Below are 19,310 nucleotides of genomic sequence, written 5' to 3' on the forward strand. Positions count from 1 at the left end.
CCTTCCTTCCGTCTCCCCTTCCTTCTTTCCTGCTTCCGCCTGTCACCTAACTCCTATTCATCCTTAGAGGTGTCTCCTCAGGGAACCTTCCTGGATGTACCAGACTCAGGTGGCAGGAAGGCAACCTCATGACACTTAATTTCACTCCACGTAGCTTACACCTGTGTCGCGTTGGTAATGTAGACTCTGGTTTCCTAGTGAAAAAGAGAAGTAATAACTACAGCTAACACCCAGAGCCTTAGGCCAGGCATTGTTCTGAGGGCTTTAGATTCATGTTGTTGCATTGGTCTCCGGACAACCCCAGTGAGAGCAAATTCCTTATTATTCCCATTTTATAGGCGAGGAAGCTTGAGGTCCAAATAGGTTAGGTGGATGTCCCTAAGGTCATACAGCTGATATGTAGAAGAATTAGGATATTCCTCACCCCTGCACTGTACTGGGGGCACTGACTGTGTGTCAGGCACTGTTCCAGGACTTTCTCACGGCACTAAATGAAGTCTGACTCTTCCCTGTGCGGAGCCCTTTGACCATCAGCGTAAGAGGCCTGGGCTGGAGTGGAAGCAAGATCTGTTTGGCTCCTGAGCCCATGCTCCAGCTTTCTGCTTGACTTTGCTGTCTTTGACTTTCGGTCTCATAGGCTGACCACTCTGCTTTGTCAAGACTATAAACCTCTTGAGAGCAAGATCTAAGTTTCGTTGTCCTCCTCCTCGTTGCCTGGTAATGGGCCTGTGTTATGGTGGCTGTTCAAGGAAAGTGCTCTTGAGTGAGAGACTGAGGTAGTGTGATGGGTTAGGTGTCTGCGTGAAATGCATAAGCCTTGTTGATGGAACCATGGGTCTGCCAAAAGTTAGATAAAGAAGGGACAAAGAATTTCCTCATTTTAAAAAGTATATAATATTATGCTCCATCACTAAAATCTCCTTGCCATCCAAAGAAAAAATGGAGGAAGAAATTTGAGAAAGAAGAGATGAAGTCCCGTTATGAGCTCTCATGTTTAAGACAGGAAATGCTGATTATATCCAAAGCCACCCATCACTCCACGCCTCATTAGGGATTTAGAAAATGCACTATTTAATCGGGGTCAGTCAGGCACTGAAGGTTTTACGATCCTTGTGGGAAAACCCGGCAGCCCGTGGTCACAGTGCCACCTGGAGACAGCATGTGGAATTACATGCTTTCTGTCCCAAGCCTGGTCAGAATTCATTTTGCAAAATGCATTTCCTGTTGAGTCATTGAAGTCACACTTCCTAATTGTTTCTCTGCCGACTTCGTGCTTTGATTAAATCAGTACTTGTTTTCTGTTCAAAATTTCTGTCCTGCTTTACTTTCAAATAGCCAAGTTCAATGTGGAGCTATTTTACTGATCATAAACCCTTGAATAAAAACAGGGGAAAGCAAACAGGTAAAAGTAGAGGGTAGCAGACACCCACACTCCAAGAGAGGGGGCCACAGGCCAGAGTCTGTTCTGCTCGGAGGAGAGAAGCCTGGTCTGGGTGATGGGTGGGAAGGAGCAAGGTCGGTCCTCCTTGCCTTCCCATGCTGGTTCACATCTGCCTTAAAACCCGCTGAATGGTGGAGCATTCAGGGGAAATTAGGTGGTTTTCTTAAGCCCTCAGAAGTCAGGTTTATGAATAATCCCATAATTCACGACTTTCCTACAGTCCTTAGACTGGCACCCTTTTTGTTCTGATTCTTTGCAGGACAACAGAACTGAGCTGAACCTTAACCACTCCTAATCCAGACTCTGCCTCCACTAAGCAATTGAAAACAGACAGTTGTTTGTCTCCTCCTTAAAAATCCCCAACAAAGGAAAATTCTGTTTCTCACTTGTTCCACTGTTGAGCATGATTTTTTCCACTGGCAAGTTCTAAATTTGTTACGAACTAGTTGCATAAACTCTTTTATGGTAGAAGATTTACTTAATCTGCATACAGAAGAAAATAATTGTTTTAATCTTTAATCTTTTCAAAAGTTTAAATGTTATTTAATATCTGGTTTTAACAGCTTTATTGAGATTTAATTTACATATAGCTCACCCATTTAAAGCGTACAATTCAGTGGTCTTTAGTATATTCACAGATATGTGCCACTTATCACCACAGACAATTTTAGAATGTTTTCACCACCTCAGAAAGAAACCCCATGTTCTGAGCTGTTGCACACGCACACACACCCCCCCAGCACTAAGCAACCACTAGTGTACTTTCTGCCTCTGCAGATTTTCCTTTCTGGACGTCTCATATGCATGAATCCTACGATATGTGGGCTGTCATCACTGGCGTCTTTTACTTAACCTAACACTGGCAAGCTTCCTCCACACTGTAGCCTCTGTCAGTGCAGGCATGCTCAGCTGTGTCCGACTCTGCAGTCCCATGGACTGAATCCTGGCAGGTTCCTCTGTCCAGGGACTCTTCCCCACCCAGGGACCAAACCTGCATTGACAGGCGAATTCTTTACCACTGAACTCACAGGGAAGCTCAGTGTGTCAGAACTTCATCCTTTCTTTGGTCATATATTCCTTTTTGTTTCACATTTCTTGTATTCATTTGTCAGTTGCTGGACATTTGGGTTGTTTCCGCCGTTTGGCTGTGATGAATAATAATAGGTGTATGGTGCAAAACATGTATTTTCCTTTCTCTTGGGTAGATACCTAGAAGTGGAATTGCTGGATCATAGAGTGACTTTGTGCTTGATCTTTTGATGAATTTCTAAACTGTTGCCCAAAGCGGCTACACTATTTTTCATTCTAGCCAGCAGTGTATCAGGGCTCTGAATTCTCTACATCCTCCCCAATACTTGTTGGTATCTGTCTTTTTAATCACAAACTTCTAGTGGGTATGAAGTGATATGTTATTGTGGTTTTGATTTGTGTTTCCCTGGTGGCTGATAATGTTGAACAGCTCTTCATGTGCTTTTTTGCCATTTGTGTATTTTCCTTGAAGAAATATCTAGATTTCTTGCTTGTTTAAAAAAATGGGATTATTTTTCTTTTCTTATTGCGTTCTTTATATGGTCTAGAAAAAGTCGTTTTTCAGATATATGACACAAATTATTTTCTCTCATTCTGTGGGTTGTCTTGTCCCTTTCTTGACAGTATCCTTTGAAACACAAAAGTTTTTAATTTTGATGAAGTCCAATTAAGGTTTTTCTTTTGTAAGAACATTTCTTCAGTATGTGTTACAAAACTATTAGGTATCTTTTTATTTTCCCAATGTAAAATTATAGAAAATATGATGCTTGAAAAACTATGCTGCTGCCCAAGAACCTCTGGTGGATAGAGTTTGCTCTCCCCTCAAGACCATGGGCTTACCTAGGGGTTTTCACCCCAGTGCTTCTTTTTGTGGGTGCTTGCTTCAGTCATTTTTTATTTTTCTTTCAATTTTTTGGTATGGTTCTAACTGGAGAGTTTTTAACTTAACAGTGAATATAAAATAAAATCTCCACTAATAGTAAGTAAAAGCCAGAGAGGTCTAACATTTTTAGAGCTTATGGATATTTTGTTCTTTGTTATCCTACTCCATTTGAAAAACAGCTATTCATGTTTCACCGCATTCTACCTTTCACCCGGAGACCACCGTGCGTTCTGTTTACGCACAGTGAGGCTTCCCACAGGATGGTCACAGTAAATGTGATGACAAAAGCCAACCACTTTCATGTGGATCACCTTTCTTCCTCTTCCAACAGGTATGGCAGATTCCAGAAAACGGACTCACCCTTTCCCTGACCGAGCCCGTGGTCATCTTAGAAGGCCACTCAAAGAGGGTTGGCATCGTAGCCTGGCACCCGACGGCCCGCAACGTGCTTCTCAGCGCAGGTAGGAGCTGAGCGGCCTCTGCTTTCCTCTCCCCCTCACTCCCCACAGCCCCGTGTCGGGGGAGCAACAGACACGCTCCAACTGTGCTGGCAGCTGTGAAATCAGAAGAACCCAGGGTGGGGTTCAGGTGTCCCCCAACCCACGTGCGCCCGTGTGTGTGTGTGTGTGTGTGTGTGTGTGTGTGTGTGTCTGTTAAGGCCACTTGGGCAGATCCAGTGGAAGCTGTGGACTTCTTGTCTAGAAGCAGGAACGGACACGTACTTACTTAGTGGGTCTAGCACTTTGTGATGCTAGCGAATCTCAGCAGTCACCGTTCCCGCTGGGGCTCCCACCGCCCTCTGTTGTAGTTACTCCTGATGTGGTAGAAGGAGCCCAAGTAGGAGTCAGGAGCTCTGGTACTGCTGCCAATGTTGGGGTGATCTTGTTAGCTTAATATGTTCTTTCCTTTTAAAAATACTTCCATGTTTCTCCTTGTAGTCCATGTATATTATAGAGAAGATATATAAACAAAAAGGAGAAAATAAAAATCACTTATAACCCCATCACCCAGAGGAAACATCATTATTACCCCATTTTGATGTTTCCAGAAGATATTTCTGTGTGCATAAATGATTTTACGCACAAAGAAGGGTTCAGACTCTTTCACATGACCTGCTGCACTTGCTGGTACACTGTGGTCCTTTTCATACATACTGTGTAATATTTTTAATGACTCCATTAATAGTCCATTGTCTGGATACCTCTGTTTATTTAGTTAGTCCTCTGTTTTTAGACATGAGGTTGTTTCTGCCTTTTCACTGTTAAACAGCACTGCCGTGAATCTTGGGACCGAGTCCTAGTTGTTCCCTACTGCTTTCCCACTTGTATAGTTTCCAAGTTTCATCTTAAAGAAATCTTTTTCTTTGTTCAGAAATATGATCGTTTATCTACTATCATAGAAGCAACACAAAGGACAGGAAGGAGCTTTGTTGGGTGATGGAAATGTTCTAGATCTCGACTGTGATAGTGGCTAGATGAGTATATATGTCTGTCAAAAATTAACCAATGTATACTTAAAATGAGTGCCTTGTATGCAAACTATACCTTAAAAAAATTGGCTTATTAAAAATGCAGTGCTAATGTTAGTGGTAGAACTTTAAAGTCTTTCACTTTACCAGTAAAAAGGAGGGGAGAAGTCCAGTTTTTAACTAGGAATGAAAGGTATTTGTAATATAGTATGTTAATTTAAAAATCTAATGCCTGGTGCCTACTGAAACCAAGAACTACTTAAAAAAAAAAAAAACATTCTGTTTTTTTAAGTCACAATTGACTATAACTGGGAACCCTTCCAGTGTTTTACTCAGAACCTCAGTCTGATAAGGAGAAAGAACAATTCCAAAGGTGGAATTCCATCATGGAAAATACCCTACTGCCTGCCTCATCGAGGTCAGACCTAGGGTATCATCGGCAGACCAAGCCCAATCTCCCTTGTACAGCTGAGGAGAATAGTTGATTGCAGCGCTGTGTATATTTTAAGACTATATGATCCATCCACAGTGGCTGGAGTTACTTATTTGCCTGTGATGAAGGAGGAAGAGGATGGGTCAAGTCTCCATCCCAGAATTTAGTTCCAACTCTTCATACTGTTGTGCAGCTTTTTCACCCATTTCCTGCTTCTAAAGAGATGGGAATAGCAGACCACCTGACCTGCCTCTTGAGAAATCTGTATGCAGGTCAGGAAGCAACAGTTAGAACTGGACATGGAGCAACAGACTGGTTCCAAATAGGAAAAGGAGTGCGTCAAGGCTGTATATTGTCACCCTGCTTATTTAACTTATATGCAGAGTACATCATGAGAAACACTGGGCTGGAGGAAGCACCAGCTGGAATCAAGATTGCCGGGAGAAATATCAATAACCTCAGATATGCAGATGACACCACTGTTATGGCAGAAAGTGAAGAGGAGGTAAAAAGCCTCTTGATGAAAGTGAAAGAGGAGAGTGAAAAGTTGGCTTAAAGCTCAACATTCAGAAAACGAAGATCATGGCATCCGCTCCCATCACTTCATGGCAAATAGATGGGGAAACAGTGAAAACAGTGGCTGACTTTATTTTGGGGGGCTCCAAAATCACCGCAGATGGTGATTACAGCCATGAAATTAAAAGACGCTTACTCCTTGGAAGGAAAATTATGACCAACCTAGACAGCATATTAAAAAGCAGAGACATTACTTTGTCAAAAAGGTCCATCTAATCAAGGCTATGGTTTTTCCAGTAGTCATGTATGGATGTGAGAGTTGGACTATAAAGAAAGCTGAGCATCAAAGAATTGATGCTTTCGAACTGTGGTGTTGGAGAAGACTCTTTTTTTTTTTTTTGAGAAGACTCTTGAGAGTCCCTTGGACTGCAAGGAGATCCAGCCAGTCCATCCTAAAGGAGATCAGTCCTGGATGTTCATTGGAAGGACTGATGTTGAAGCTGAAACTCCAGTATTATGGCCACCTGATGAGAAGAGCTGACTCATTTGAAAAGACCCTGATGCTGGGAAAGATTGAGGGCAGGGGGAGAAGGGAACGACAGAGGATGAGATGGTTGGATGGCATCACCGACTCAATGGACATGAGTTTGGGTAGACTCTGGGAGTTGGTGATGGACAGGGAGGCCTGGCGTGCTGTGATTCATGGGGTCTCCAAGAGTCGGACACGACTGAGTGACTGAACTGACTGAACCCTTAGGTAACTTAGCTGTCCTGGTTATCAGTAGCTAATTTTTCTAAGTGTTTGCAGAATTGGCTTATTGACAAGAGTTTTGCCTTCAGGATGTCCATCCTTTATGTTGCTTCCTCCTTGTGCTAATGTCCTGGAAGCAGCAAGTGGTGCTCCTTTTTAAAGGGGCTTCGAGGACTGGGGGCTGACCATGGAGGGAAGATGGGTTGATGAGCTGGGGGGCTGTGGCTCAGTTGACCTGTGGCCTCTTCGGGGATCACGTTCTGAATTTATGTGCCTATTTAATGGCAGTTTGTGCTTCTCAAACCAGGCCAGTCTTGGCCTATTTTTCTTTCCTTTTTGAAGATAAAAATCTGCCATGAGCAGATGGCTGGGCATTTCCGTTCACTTACTGTAATTTACATGCGTTGGTCCAAGACCGTGTCTTACAGCACCATTGATTGCAGTAACCTCCTACCCAGTCTTTGTCTTGAGCCTCCTAAACCGTCATTTAAACCCTTTATTTTTAGTTTCTCCGGAAAAGAAAGAAGCTATATTCGTTCTGATGCATGTTTTACTAGAAAAGGAAACTTACAGTCACTCAGGGTCCACCAGCCCAGTTAACTCTGTTTTGAAAAAAATAGGATTTTATTTTCTTGCAGTTCTTTGTTTTTGTTTGCTTGGTGTTCTTGTTTGTTTCACATGAACCCAGACTTAACAAGCTGTATTTTTCCTTTACCATGTTTCTTTTACACAAATCTCTTTTTTCTATGGTCATTTCAGGTTTTGACTCCCGGCAAGTGGGGCTTCTTATAATTAGCATCTTCATTTCAGTGCATATGTGTATTTTTCCTCCCTGTGCTTATGGTTTTCACAGATGTGTTGTTGTGCAGGCGTTTCTCATCCCTGAGGGTGTGGTTCTGCTTGCTTGCAGGCTGTGATAATGCCATCATCATCTGGAACGTGGGGACGGGGGAAGCCCTGATAAACTTGGACGACATGCATTCAGACATGATTTACAATGTCAGCTGGAACCGGAACGGTAGTCTGATCTGCACAGCCTCCAAAGACAAGAAAGTGAGAGTAATCGATCCGAGGAAACAGGAGATTGTTGCTGTAAGTATTCTTAGGGCAACAGCTACTGTATTTATAGTGCTCCAGTGGGTGAGAGCTTTTTGCTTTTTAACACAGACCAGAGAGGCTGGGCTGCCAGTCCGTGGACCCTTGCTGTGTACAGAGACCCAGCTGTGAATCAGAAAAGGCTTGTCCGGGCTTCTGTCTCCCAGTCGCCCTTCTCTTCAGAGCTGTGCATATGCAGCTTTTACCCAAGCCTTCCTGGTAAGACTTCCTTGGTGGCTCAGAGGGTAAAGCGTCTGCCTGCAGTGTGGGAGACCTGGGTTCAATCCCTGGGTCGGGAAGATCTCCTGGAGAAGGAAATGGCAACCCACTCCAGTATTCTTGCCTGGAAAGTTCCATGGACGGAGGAGCCTGGTAGGCTACAGTCCATGGGGTCGCAAAGAGTAGGACACAACTGAGCAACTTCAATTTCTTTTTTTCACTTTCTCCCTCTCAGTTGGCAACCTTTTCTCACAGAGAGACAATTTTTTTAAATCAGTTTGCTTAAGAATTTGCAAGTCTGGGGCTTCCCTGGTGGCTCAGTGGTGAAGAATCCACCTGCCAGTGCAGGAGACATGGGCTCAATCCTGGATCTGGGAAGAGCCACATGCTGTGCGTCAGCTAAGCCCATACACGACAACTGTGGAGCCCGTACTCTAGAGCCTGAGACCGCAGTGTTGAAGCCCGAGCACCCAGGAGCCCGGGCTCCTCAACAAGAGAAGCGCTGCAGTGAGAAGCCTGCACAGCACAACTAGAGTAGCCTCCCCTCACCACAAGCAGGGAAAGCCCACACGCAACAAAAGAGACCCAGCACGACCAAAAATAATAAGTAAGAAAAATTAAGTTGATGATACAATATCACCCTTAAAAAAAAGACTTGGCAAGTCTAGATCAGCTAACCCACAGAGTTTTAACCGCATGCTGGCCTAGGGCCACAGGTAGCTCAGTGGATTCCCTCCGCTGCTCCTCAGCTGGTTGTTAAAGGGCCTGATAACACTGAGCGTTCTTCCCTCAGCAGAGCCTCCTTTGTCCTGCCCTCTGAGCTGGGCCTCCGCAAAGTCACACATTATGACAAAGATGGACAGGCAGGCCTTCAGTCACTTCTCCCCTACGCTGTGCCCGGTCACAGCCCTTCTCTGAGAAGGTAGCTCTTGCCCAGCATTGCTTTTTATGAGTCAGGCGACAGGCGTGGCCAGTGCTTATCAAGGCCCTGTGCGTGTGGTTTCTCTACTAGAACCTTGCATAGGGCAGAGCTGGTGGGCTCCCACTGAACAGATGAGGCCAAGAAAGGGGTTAACCAGACTCGACTTTCTGTCCCATGAAACTGCTGGACGCCATAGCGTATATCCACCTTTAGGTTATTACCGTACTTTTGAGAAACAAATGTTTGGCAGAGCCCTTTCACGTGTTTTTGCGGAGGCTGGACTGGAGTTGGTGGCAGGGGCTGGTGGAGGGCTGAGGCCTTTCAGTCCAGGCCTGGCGTGCTTGCTCGCTCTCCAGCCGAGGGGCCTCGGCCAGATCCCTCGGTGTCTCTGCTTCCTCCTCCTTCAGGGAGGGGAGGTGGTCAGCACTGACGTGGGCATGTCACACACAGGTGCGCACACACAGTCACACATTTGATGTGAGTGGCATGTGGGGTGTAGCTGGGTTCACTGAGGCCCCACTCTCCCTCACTTTTCCTTCCTGCAGTCTGCCTGTGTATAAAGTGCCTCTTTGCTTTCTCACCCAGGAGAAGGAGAAAGCACATGAAGGAGCCCGACCCATGAGAGCCATCTTCCTGGCTGACGGCAATGTCTTCACCACTGGCTTCAGTCGCATGAGCGAGCGGCAGCTGGCTCTCTGGAACCCGGTACGTGCCGTCGCGGCCCTGCCACCCCTTCACAGCCTCGAGCCTTTCCTTTTCTGAGCGCGCCTCGAGGTAGGTCAGTAGATGGTAGGGTTCTTGATGTCATGCTGAACTCCCGCTCATCTTAATTTGGATGTGACGTTCTCATCCTCACTGGAGACTTACTGCTGAGTGTGTTTTAAAAATGCATTCTTGATGCTCCCAAGGAGTCCATGTTTACTGTTGTTTTTCGAAAGAATGCGTGAAGAGTCCACTGTCTCAGACTTGGGAAGTAAGTTCTAAACTTAGTTAAGATGTTTTCTAAAGAGCGTGATCAAATGTCTAAATCAAAGTAGTCCTGCTTGGGAAAATGTTCCTGACAGCACAAGTGGGGAAAGTACTGGACTGCATGTAGGGTGTGCCCCTACTCTGTGTGTGCTCGTGTGCTGCAGGAAGTAGGCCAAAGCAGTCGTTGCCCCGCGCTGGACCGTGGGGTTATGGCGTATGCAATGAGTTTGTATTTTTCTTGTACCTTTTAACTTTCTAAAGAACATGAGCTTTTTTTTTAATAAGAAAAAAGTACTTTAAAAAGAAAGTAGTCACAGAAGAGGAGGACTCTCTTGTCTCTCATGGGATCACACTGATGGGTGCATTAATTATGCAGTCAGAGTCAACATACTTTAGTGAGCTGGACCTCATATAGTATTCTTACTGGTAATTACACATATGAATATTACATGTGTGTTGTTTAAACTTTCATTATTTTAGGGAAATGGCTAACTTAGAGATGAAAGAATGTACCATCTTATGAAAATTCATCTTTTTAAATGTGTGTGTATGTACGTGTGTTTGTGTGTGTATACATATATGTGTGTGTATATATATACTTTTTCTTCCAGAAAAATATGGAGGAACCAATTGCCCTTCATGAAATGGACACTAGCAATGGGGTTTTGCTACCTTTCTACGACCCCGACACTAGTATCATTTACTTATGTGGCAAGGTAAGCAGTAATTTTCCTGTTTAATCTTAATTTTAATCCTGTAAGAAGAAAAGTTTATCCTTCAGAGCTTTAGTAGATGGGCAATTGTATAGAGCACTTTGTAGATACGAGCTTTTGACGGCCTCCGAGACTCTCCAGAGGGTTCTCACTGCTGGAGTTCTGTTAAGAGCCAGATCTTGGATTATGTGGCCCAACTCAAGTGTCAGAAGGTGACAGTCATTACAGGAAGACCCCACATGAAACTCGGAACCCCTTTCTGCTGCCTGATGATCTCTGCCTAACTAAGTGTTGGTAGCTTTATCTTCATTACTGTTACATCATTTTAGAAAGTGGTGACCTCAGCATCCCTTTTTTTTTTTTTTGTAGGTTCAGTAATCATAAAGAACTTTTGTAGTTGAACTAATTGAATTAATAAAAATAAATCTGTTGATGTGTTCCCTTCCCCAAACCTGTCAGATAGTCCCTCGCTGGGTGAAGCTGGGGGTGTCTTATTATTACTTCTGGTTCACAACTGATGGAGTGAGCTGCAGACCTGCTTGACATTTTTATAGGTCAGTTACTTAGAAACTGAGATCTTGTCTGTTTCCTTGAAAGTCCTACTTGCGATGTTAACAGCATCCATAGACCACATCGTCAGCCAGATGTTACTAGCACTGGGTGGAAAGTTATTGTGAGTATGTAGAAAGCAGTGTGTGATTAGCTTGTCTTCATTGCTTTAGATAGTTACGTCATTGAAACAGATGGAGATCACGGGAAAGGAGAGGAGGGTGGAGCACTGCCCAGCTCTTTATCACTTCTTCCACAGACCTCTTCTCTCCTCTCTGCCAGGCAGGACTGCCTTCATTCTCAGTTTCATGTAACTGCATGATAGTTATTTATACTCAGGCTAGTGTACTCAGGTCTTCAAAAAACTCTGGACCATCTACGCAAAATGATCACAGAACCTGACAGATTGCAGTGAGATAGCATTCCAATCTGAAGTTAAAGGGTGCTCGCTGAAACTAATGTTTCTTCACTAGGGAAATCTTACTTCTTCTCCTGTTGTCTAGTGTTAGTGCCCTCAGACCCTGTGCCATGAAGGAATGTTAAAATCATTCCTTTGGGCGATGAACCTTTCCTCCCCGACTGCCTTGGTCTCAGATGCAGCGCAGGACAGTCAGAGCCCTCAAGAAGAGGCCGTTTGGAGGGCATGCAAGCCTTGCATGAGCGAGGGCTTGTCCTGCCAGAAAGCGAAACCATCTGAGGCCAAGCCTCGTAAGGGGAGGAAAAGGTCAGCACTGTAGCGGAGTCCCAGTCAGCGCTGAGTTCAGGGAGGAGTCAGACCCCCACCTAAACCAAGTGTTTTGGCTCACGTCTCCTGTTTCTCGTAGGGCGACAGCAGTATCCGCTACTTCGAGATCACGGACGAGTCCCCTTATGTCCACTACCTCAATACGTTCAGCAGCAAGGAGCCGCAGAGGGGGATGGGCTACATGCCTAAGAGGGGACTTGATGTCAACAAATGTGAGATTGCCAGGTAAAAGAACTGGTCTTGGAGAGCATTTAGAAGGCTTACGCCGTCCGTGTTGTGTGAGAGCTACTGATTCTGCTGTGCCCAGTCTTTCTACCTGTGTGTGTGCGCAGTAGAATCGTAGAACTAGTGTCTCATTTCCTTCTTAGAAACATGGGATTTGAGAGCAAGAAGGAACCATTCAAAATCATTTACTCCAACTGTGCCCTCCCCATCCTCCAGATTATAAACTTGAAACACAGCAGTCAGTGGCTTCGCTGGGGTGACCCACACCCTGATTCAGTGACATCTTTGTCTCCTGTCTGCAGGCTGCAGCTCGGCCAGTGCCCCTGGCAGGCAACCAGGGAGCCTGTCCCCAGGGTGGAACTGAGGGGTGACCTGCCAGGTTCCTAACCGGCTCATGGACCCCATGGATCTGAAACTAGAGAAGCAGAGATCCATAGCGGGCGTTAGGTTAGTTGGCTTAGGAAGCTCATCTGTGTTGTGTAACATCTGCCTCTCTCTACTACTCTGTGGAGTTTTTAAAAATGCATATCCCATGATGCTAGTGACTTTCCTAAGGGGCAGGCTTTTTCCTCAGTACTAACCGACTGCTGGCCATTTTAAACAACAAAATAACTAGTACAACATTATCAAGCATATGATCATGCCACACATCTTTATAACACTGCGTTTACATGGACATTTTTCTAAGTGTGCTAAGCTGGCCACACAGATAACTGATACATCTGTAAAAATAAAAGAAATTTTTATGAGCCCATTTTTATATAATCACTGCAGGGTTTTGTTTTTTTTAATACTTCAACTCTATAGCTAGAATAATGAAGCTGTCACAAATACTTCTAAATTGCGGTTTAAAGTAATCGAAATGTGGTTCAAGGACTTCCCCGGTGGCCCAGGGGTTAAAACTCTGTGCTTCCACTGCAGGAGCCACGAGTTCAGTCCCTGGCCAGGGAGGCAGGCATGCTGTACAGGGCAGCCAGAGGCAAAACATGGTTCAAAACAGGCTGAATCTGGACTTTAAAATTACAGTCAGGATTTGGGAACGGGTTTACGCTACTGTCATCTAAAAGGTTGAAGATACCATAGTCAGCCCTTGGAATTTGCATGTTCTGAATCTGTGGGTTGAAAATACTGAGGGGAAAAAGTTCCAGAGTTTCAGAAAGCAAAACTTGAATCTGCGGCATGTGGGACACGATTTACTTAGCATTTGCGCCGTGTTCACAACTGTTTACCTAGCATTTACATCATCCTAGGTGTCATAAGTCCTCTAGGATGATTTAGACTGTAAAGCACTGCACCATTTTGTGTAAAGGACTTGAGAGCAATGGATTCCCGTGTTTTGGGGCGTCCTGGACCCGTCCCCCGCGGATACTGAGGAGCGACCGTTTAAGTGGGTCAGTCAGGACACCTCTTGTTTACTGTTGCTGGGGTGTTGGCTGCGTGTGGGGCACTGTGTTAGCCACATGGCCCAGGTCTCCTTTCCACACTGTGAGGTGGGTGCGAGTGTACCCCCTTCATGAATGAGGAGCTCAAGCCGGCTGAGATGGCCACAAGCCCCGGGCTGGGGGTGGAGCTGGCCATCCAGCTCAGGCCCGTCTTCCCACCACTGAGCTGACTGCACGGGTTTGGGGCTTGGTGTTCCTACTCTTCTCACGCTCTGAATAATTCCAGATTTTTCTTGAGTGTTACCCCTGATGTGGTTTGCTCAGATGCCAACATTTAATTCCTAGGATTATTTTCATTTCCTTTTTAAAAACCCTGTTTATACTTAATGAATGTTCAGCCACCTCATGTTGGCGGAAGACCTGGCATCCAGGTCACAGAGACCCTCAGAGTGGTGGGTGTCCATTGTCTCCTGGCTGTTGCCTCGGTGGTTTCCTCACAGGCGGTTCCTCATTGGTGATGTTGACCGTTTCCCCACAGCTCGTCGGCCCCCTATAAGTGGCACTTGACTGTCACCGTAGCTGTATGGCCTCTGCCCCTGGTTCACGGCCCTGTCCGCCGTTCCCCGGCGTAGCTCCTCCCACTTCCCCTAACTCCTCTGTGGTTGGGAACGCTGAATTCTCCCTGCTCACCAGGATTCGTCAGATGAGGCGATGGGCAAATGCAGCATGTACAAGAAAGCTTACTAAGCCTGTTACTTGGCCTGTTTCACTTAATACAACTTTGCCTTTATCTCTCTTTTGAAGATTCTTCAAACTTCACGAGAGAAAGTGTGAGCCTATCATCATGACTGTCCCCAGAAAGGTAAGTGCCCAGTTGTCTGGGTGACCTGTGTTTAAAAAGAGCTTTAAGCATCCCACAGCTTTCTTCCTCACCTGTGAGTCTCTCGTCTGTGCCTCCTGTAGTCTGACCTTTTCCAAGATGACTTGTACCCTGACACGGCAGGGCCCGAGGCGGCCCTGGAGGCGGAAGAGTGGTTCGAGGGGAGGAACGCCGATCCGCTCCTCATCTCCCTGAAGCACGGGTACATCCCTGGGAAGAACAGGGACCTCAAGGTGGTCAAGAAGAACATTCTGGACAGCAAGCCCACGGCGAACAAGAAGTGCGACCTGATCAGCATCCCCAAGAAGACCGCAGATGCAGCCAGTGGGGTAAGGCCCGCCGGGCCTGGGGGGTGGGCTGGCCCGGCCTGGTCCTCCCAGAAGCTCCTGCCAGCCCTGGGCATCTGTGGGTACTGTCCCCACCGGACAGGCAGGGCTCAGCTGTGATAACAGGCACTGTCTGTGGGAACTGCCTTGACCACATGGCATTTGTGGGTTTGATTCTTTTAGTTCTTTTTTTTCATGATGACTGGGATAGAGGTCAGCCTGCTGCTGATGCTGGGGAGAGGAGGTCCCGGAAGGAAGGAGGTCCCGGACGGAAGGAGTGGTCAGAGTGTAGCAGTTGCTGGGTGTTCGAGTGATGGAAGGATCTGGAGTGAGTGGGACTTAGAGGCTGAGATGACCCTGGGTGTCTTAGCAAGAGTCATGTCAGGGAGCAGAGGCTGGCAGTGAAGACCCGTGTGGCCCTGGGGAGGGCAGAGGCGAGCCAGGGAGGGGTGGGGGTGGGGCGTCGGAAGGCTGTGGAAGGGAGTTCTGGGGGCCAGGAGGGCCGGGTGTTGTTGATGACGAGAGGAGTGGTAAGCAGAGGACAGGTGCCCTCAGGCTGTGGCCGGGGAGGCTGCTTGAGGCACCATGACTTTGGAGACAGCAGGGTTTCCTCCTGAAGAATCAGCTCCACGAAGGTGAAGCTCAGGCTCTTAGAGGAGCCACAGGGCAGGAGATGCAGTTCCCAGGAAGGACCTTCCGCAGGGGCTGATGGGTGCTCCGCAGCCTCTGGAAGGCCACCCTCGCCCTGGCCACAGAGAGGGGGTTCCTGCTTGAGGAGGGCGACGGGTGTCTAGAATGTGGGGCAGCCTTTCAGGCTTGCCCTGTCAGTTTCTTCCGACAGCTTAACTGTATCCCAAGAGTCCATCCAGGCAGGTGCACAGGTGAGGGGCCAGGAGTCGTGTTGCACAGTTGCTCTTTTGTGGGGTCAGGGGAATAAGCCGGCGCTCATTGCGTTCCTATGAGGCCCAGCCTGCGACCTGCTACTTCCAAGTAGAACGTCCTGTTTGCGCCCCGTACGTGCTACCTGTGCTGAACTTCGCTGCCTTAGTCACCCTCTTCTCTCCCCCCTTTTTTGTTTCCTTAGCAAAATGAAGCCAAGTTGGATGAGATTTTAAAAGAGATCAAATCTATAAAAGACACAATCTGCAATCAAGACGAGCGTATTTCCAAGTTAGAACAGCAGATGGCGAAGATAGCAGCTTGAAGGTCCACCCCACCCCCCGAGATGGGAGCAGGAAGGCGTGGTCCCTGGGAGGGCGAAGGGAGGCACTGCCTTTGGAGACATTCCATTTCAGATCTGTCGACCAGCGACAGGCCACGTTCCAGTAAGAACTCAATTCGTCTCCCAAATTTGCTGAAACAAAATGTGATTTAAAAGCTGAGCTTTTTACCAGAAAACTTTTTTTGATGTTTTAAGTGTTATGTGACTTGTGAACTTCTAAAAGACAAAAGCGCTACTTTGAAAATCCCAGATATTCTGAATTTTAGAAACCCAACCAATTCTGATTCAGTGTCCTGCCCAAGTACCTTTTCTTTCCTTTCTTTCTTTTTTTTTTTTTTACAAATAGGGACCAATGCCACATTGCTTTTTGTATTTCCTTTTTTTTTTTAATGTTGCCAAAACCAAAAGTAGCTTTTTATTTCTTTATATTTTGCTACTTTACAGTATTTGTGTGTGGGTTTTTTTTTTTCTTTAATTTGAAAGGGACAGCACTGTGTATGTTTATAAACTAAATGAAGATAAGATATTATTTTGTATAAACATTCATCTGAGAACAGAGCCGTAGCCACACGGTGCTGACTTCTCTGCAGCACAAACCTGGTCATCTTAATGACTGTACAAAAGGAAGACTTGAAAAATCACGTGGATTTGTATTCCCACCCTTCCCCTCCCATTGAGTCTTCTGATCAAAAAAAAAAAAAAAGGCTCATATTGAATCATTTTCTTTCTCTTTTCTAAAAATTGGGTGGTTGTACCAGAATGGAATTTTGCTTCTTGGTTATCCTGTGCTTCAGATGATTATAATCTAACCTAAACTAGCATGTGTTTCTGCGGTTTTGTTACACACCTAGAATCTATTGCCTTCATCCCTTTTGATGTCATATTTCAGGTTTTGGTCAATACTTGACAAGGGTGTCCAGGACAAGGAGCCACACATGCTGTGGAGTGTTTCTTCTTGTCAATTTCAGCAGCTTACCCAAGGTTAGACAGGACACAGACCAGGGAACCCGGGGAGAGTGTTCGCCCCACGTGTCGCCCTGCGTGATCCTCTGCCTTCCCGCCTGTCCTGCGCTGGGCAGCTTCCCACCTCCACCCCCAGCCAGCATCCCTGCAGCTGCTGCCCGTCCTTTCTCCCTTCTTCTGCAAGTAGCTCTCCCTCTCAGGGCTCCCCTCCTCTTGCGTTTCGGTCCTAACTGCATTCTGATAAGCTGCGGCCAGAGGGTGCTGTTGAATACCGAGACTGAGAAGGGCCAAGAAGGAAGCAGACATCTGCTGTAGCTTTGATGGTGTCGTTTGTCCCTGTGCGCCCTCTACACAAACTCACCGCGCCCCCTGCAGCGGCTCCACAGCTGGGTCCAAACCCAGAGGCTGCCTAGTCCCGGGCCAGAAATTGAGCTTCCAGGCCTGCCCCGCTCCTGGGTTAGCAGAACCCCTCTCCATTTCCATTTTCTCAGAGCACATGCCTGAGAAAAAAAAAGGTGTAAGGAGCCCTTTTAGAAGAGCTGAGTGATGGAATAGGAATCGTGCCATGCCTTTGGGACCACGGTGGGGACGCTTGGGTGTGTGCCTGCCGGTGTGGGGCCGGGCCGAGACTGGCTGGAATAGTTTGTGAGCAGGGGACCAGGCTGAAGCAGAGTGTGGCGTCGGTGGGGTGGGACACGTGTCCAAGCTGTCCATGTGTTCACGTAGAAAAGGTACCATGTTCTTAGCCAACCCTGGGATTGCTGTCTCCACAGTTTCAGGGTATTTGAATGTTTGGTGTGGTTTTGTGTGTACGTGTGTGCTTTAAATACTCAAGTGGATAATGAGACATAAAGAAAACAATAATTACAGTGGTTTATATTCAAGCTTGTATGTGTTTCTTTATCAACACAATTGCTGAAGACCTTCATTATTAAGATTCAGAAATGTTCTAAGGTTCTGATACCCAATTAATTAAGTGAGCAAAATTGTTGTTGGTGGTGAAACACCGTCGGGAATATGGTTTGGAGAGACAAGGAGGCAGGAGCCGGTTATTCTGACCTGAGTGTGTAGCTTATGGCTTATTTAATGAACGGATTCCCCACCAGGCTCAGAGTTGGTGTTTGATGCTCTGTGGGTTATTTTTCTTGTTTTGTCTTTTTTCTTTTTTTAAATCCGAGCTATCCGAGAGAAGACCCAGTGAATTACTCCTAGATCGGCTCTTATAGAGCAGCCATCGTATTCTGTTGAAACACTTGCTTCCATTTTAAAAGATAAAAGAAAAAAAATTGATTACAAAATAGTGTCCGTGTTTATTTCACATGTCCGCTGTCTTTGAGGCAGCGAGTGCCTTGCTGCCTGACACAGTGTCTCTGGCTCAGTGGAACCTCCCTGCCTTTCTCAGAGGGTAAGTATGGGGCATGTATGAGTGGGCCCCCTGGCTCTGGAGGTGGAGTGATGTTCAGAACCCATCTCCAGCCTTCCCCAGGGGTGGATCTGGGGCAGACTGCCTAGTCTTGCTGAGCCCCTTATTGTGAAGGAGGGACGAGAGTTCAGGGGAAATATAAGCTGTGTCTGGTCACCCAAGGAGCCCTCTGCACAGCCACCACAGTTCCTGTGACAAGCTGATTCCCTGGGAATCAGGGCTTAGAAAAGCATCTCTTTATTGTAGAAGCCCAGTACCCTTGGTTTGACTGTGATTTTTATTCCAACAAAAGGTTTTCAAGGTCATTTGAATTTCGTGGCCCTCTCTTAGCACCCCTTTCTACACTGAAAGCATTATCTCATGACGTTTCAGCGATCATAGCAAAGAATTCTCACTGTTTGGTTTCTCTAAATGTCTGTGACTACGATGACCCATTGGCACGAAGCCTCCCCTCCTCAAATTCCCTCTCCCAAAGTTGCTGTAGTCTGTGGGGAGAACAGAGGCTAGGGCCGTGGTCTGCACGTCCGTCTGTATCTGCAGGAAGTGGAAGTCGGCCGCGTCCGTCTGCAGCGCCTCAGCGCCCCCGGTCAGGGTGCAGACTCGTGGTGCATGGTGTTTACGACTGACTGGTTTTCTCCCCTTGGCTGCCTCGCTTCATTGCCAGAAGACCAGGCTGTTAGCCCCAGACAGTCAGCCAGGCCCCGTCAGGGAGAGCTTCTGGTTTCGAAAGGCTACTTCCCTTGCCGCTGTTCTCGGCGTTCTGTGTCCAGAGGAACTTCTGTTGGTGCTTCAGACTCTCTTAACCCTCAGTGGCCCTTTTCTTTCCTCCAGCACATCCCCAGGTCCTCAAGCCATCATGGAGTCACAGACAGGAGTCATGGTCAAGGATGCCCACCTTTCCTTCTGTGGATGGGCTGAAAAGTTTTTCCTCCACTCCTGGAGAGAGTGTATGTAAATTGGTACCATTGCCGAGCATCGGTGGATAGGGTATATCAGAAGCTTTAAATGTTTTCACCTCTGGAAATTCTATCCCAAGGAGGCTAGCGGGAGGCATGTTTGGGAATTAGAGGAGTAGGAATTAGTTGAGCAGCTTGGGTTCATTATTAACCACCCCAGAAGAGGTTGTTTTTGACAAACCCTCTTAAGGATATGGGGG

At 46.6% G+C, this 19,310-nt stretch overlaps 1 protein-coding gene across 2 annotated transcripts in view; it reads left to right on the forward strand.

Annotated features, from left to right (window-relative positions):
* Nucleotides 1-18,029, forward strand: part of CORO1C (coronin 1C) — a 76,968-nt gene extending 58,939 nt beyond the window's left edge. For both annotated transcript variants that reach the window (XM_040250943.1, XM_040250944.1), the window contains exons 4-11: nt 3,685-3,814; nt 7,432-7,613; nt 9,343-9,462; nt 10,338-10,442; nt 11,813-11,958; nt 14,145-14,202; nt 14,304-14,549; nt 15,631-18,029. In XM_040250943.1, coding sequence (XP_040106877.1) covers nt 3,685-3,814; nt 7,432-7,613; nt 9,343-9,462; nt 10,338-10,442; nt 11,813-11,958; nt 14,145-14,202; nt 14,304-14,549; nt 15,631-15,750 — 1,107 coding nt within the window. In that variant the 3' untranslated portion in view covers nt 15,751-18,029. The remainder of the gene's footprint in view (nt 1-3,684; nt 3,815-7,431; nt 7,614-9,342; nt 9,463-10,337; nt 10,443-11,812; nt 11,959-14,144; nt 14,203-14,303; nt 14,550-15,630) is intronic.
* Nucleotides 18,030-19,310: the final 1,281 nt, after the last annotated feature.

This window comes from Oryx dammah, unplaced genomic scaffold (genome assembly GCF_014754425.2).
Source record: "Oryx dammah isolate SB20612 unplaced genomic scaffold, SCBI_Odam_1.1 HiC_scaffold_12, whole genome shotgun sequence".
NCBI lineage: Eukaryota > Metazoa > Chordata > Mammalia > Artiodactyla > Bovidae > Oryx > Oryx dammah.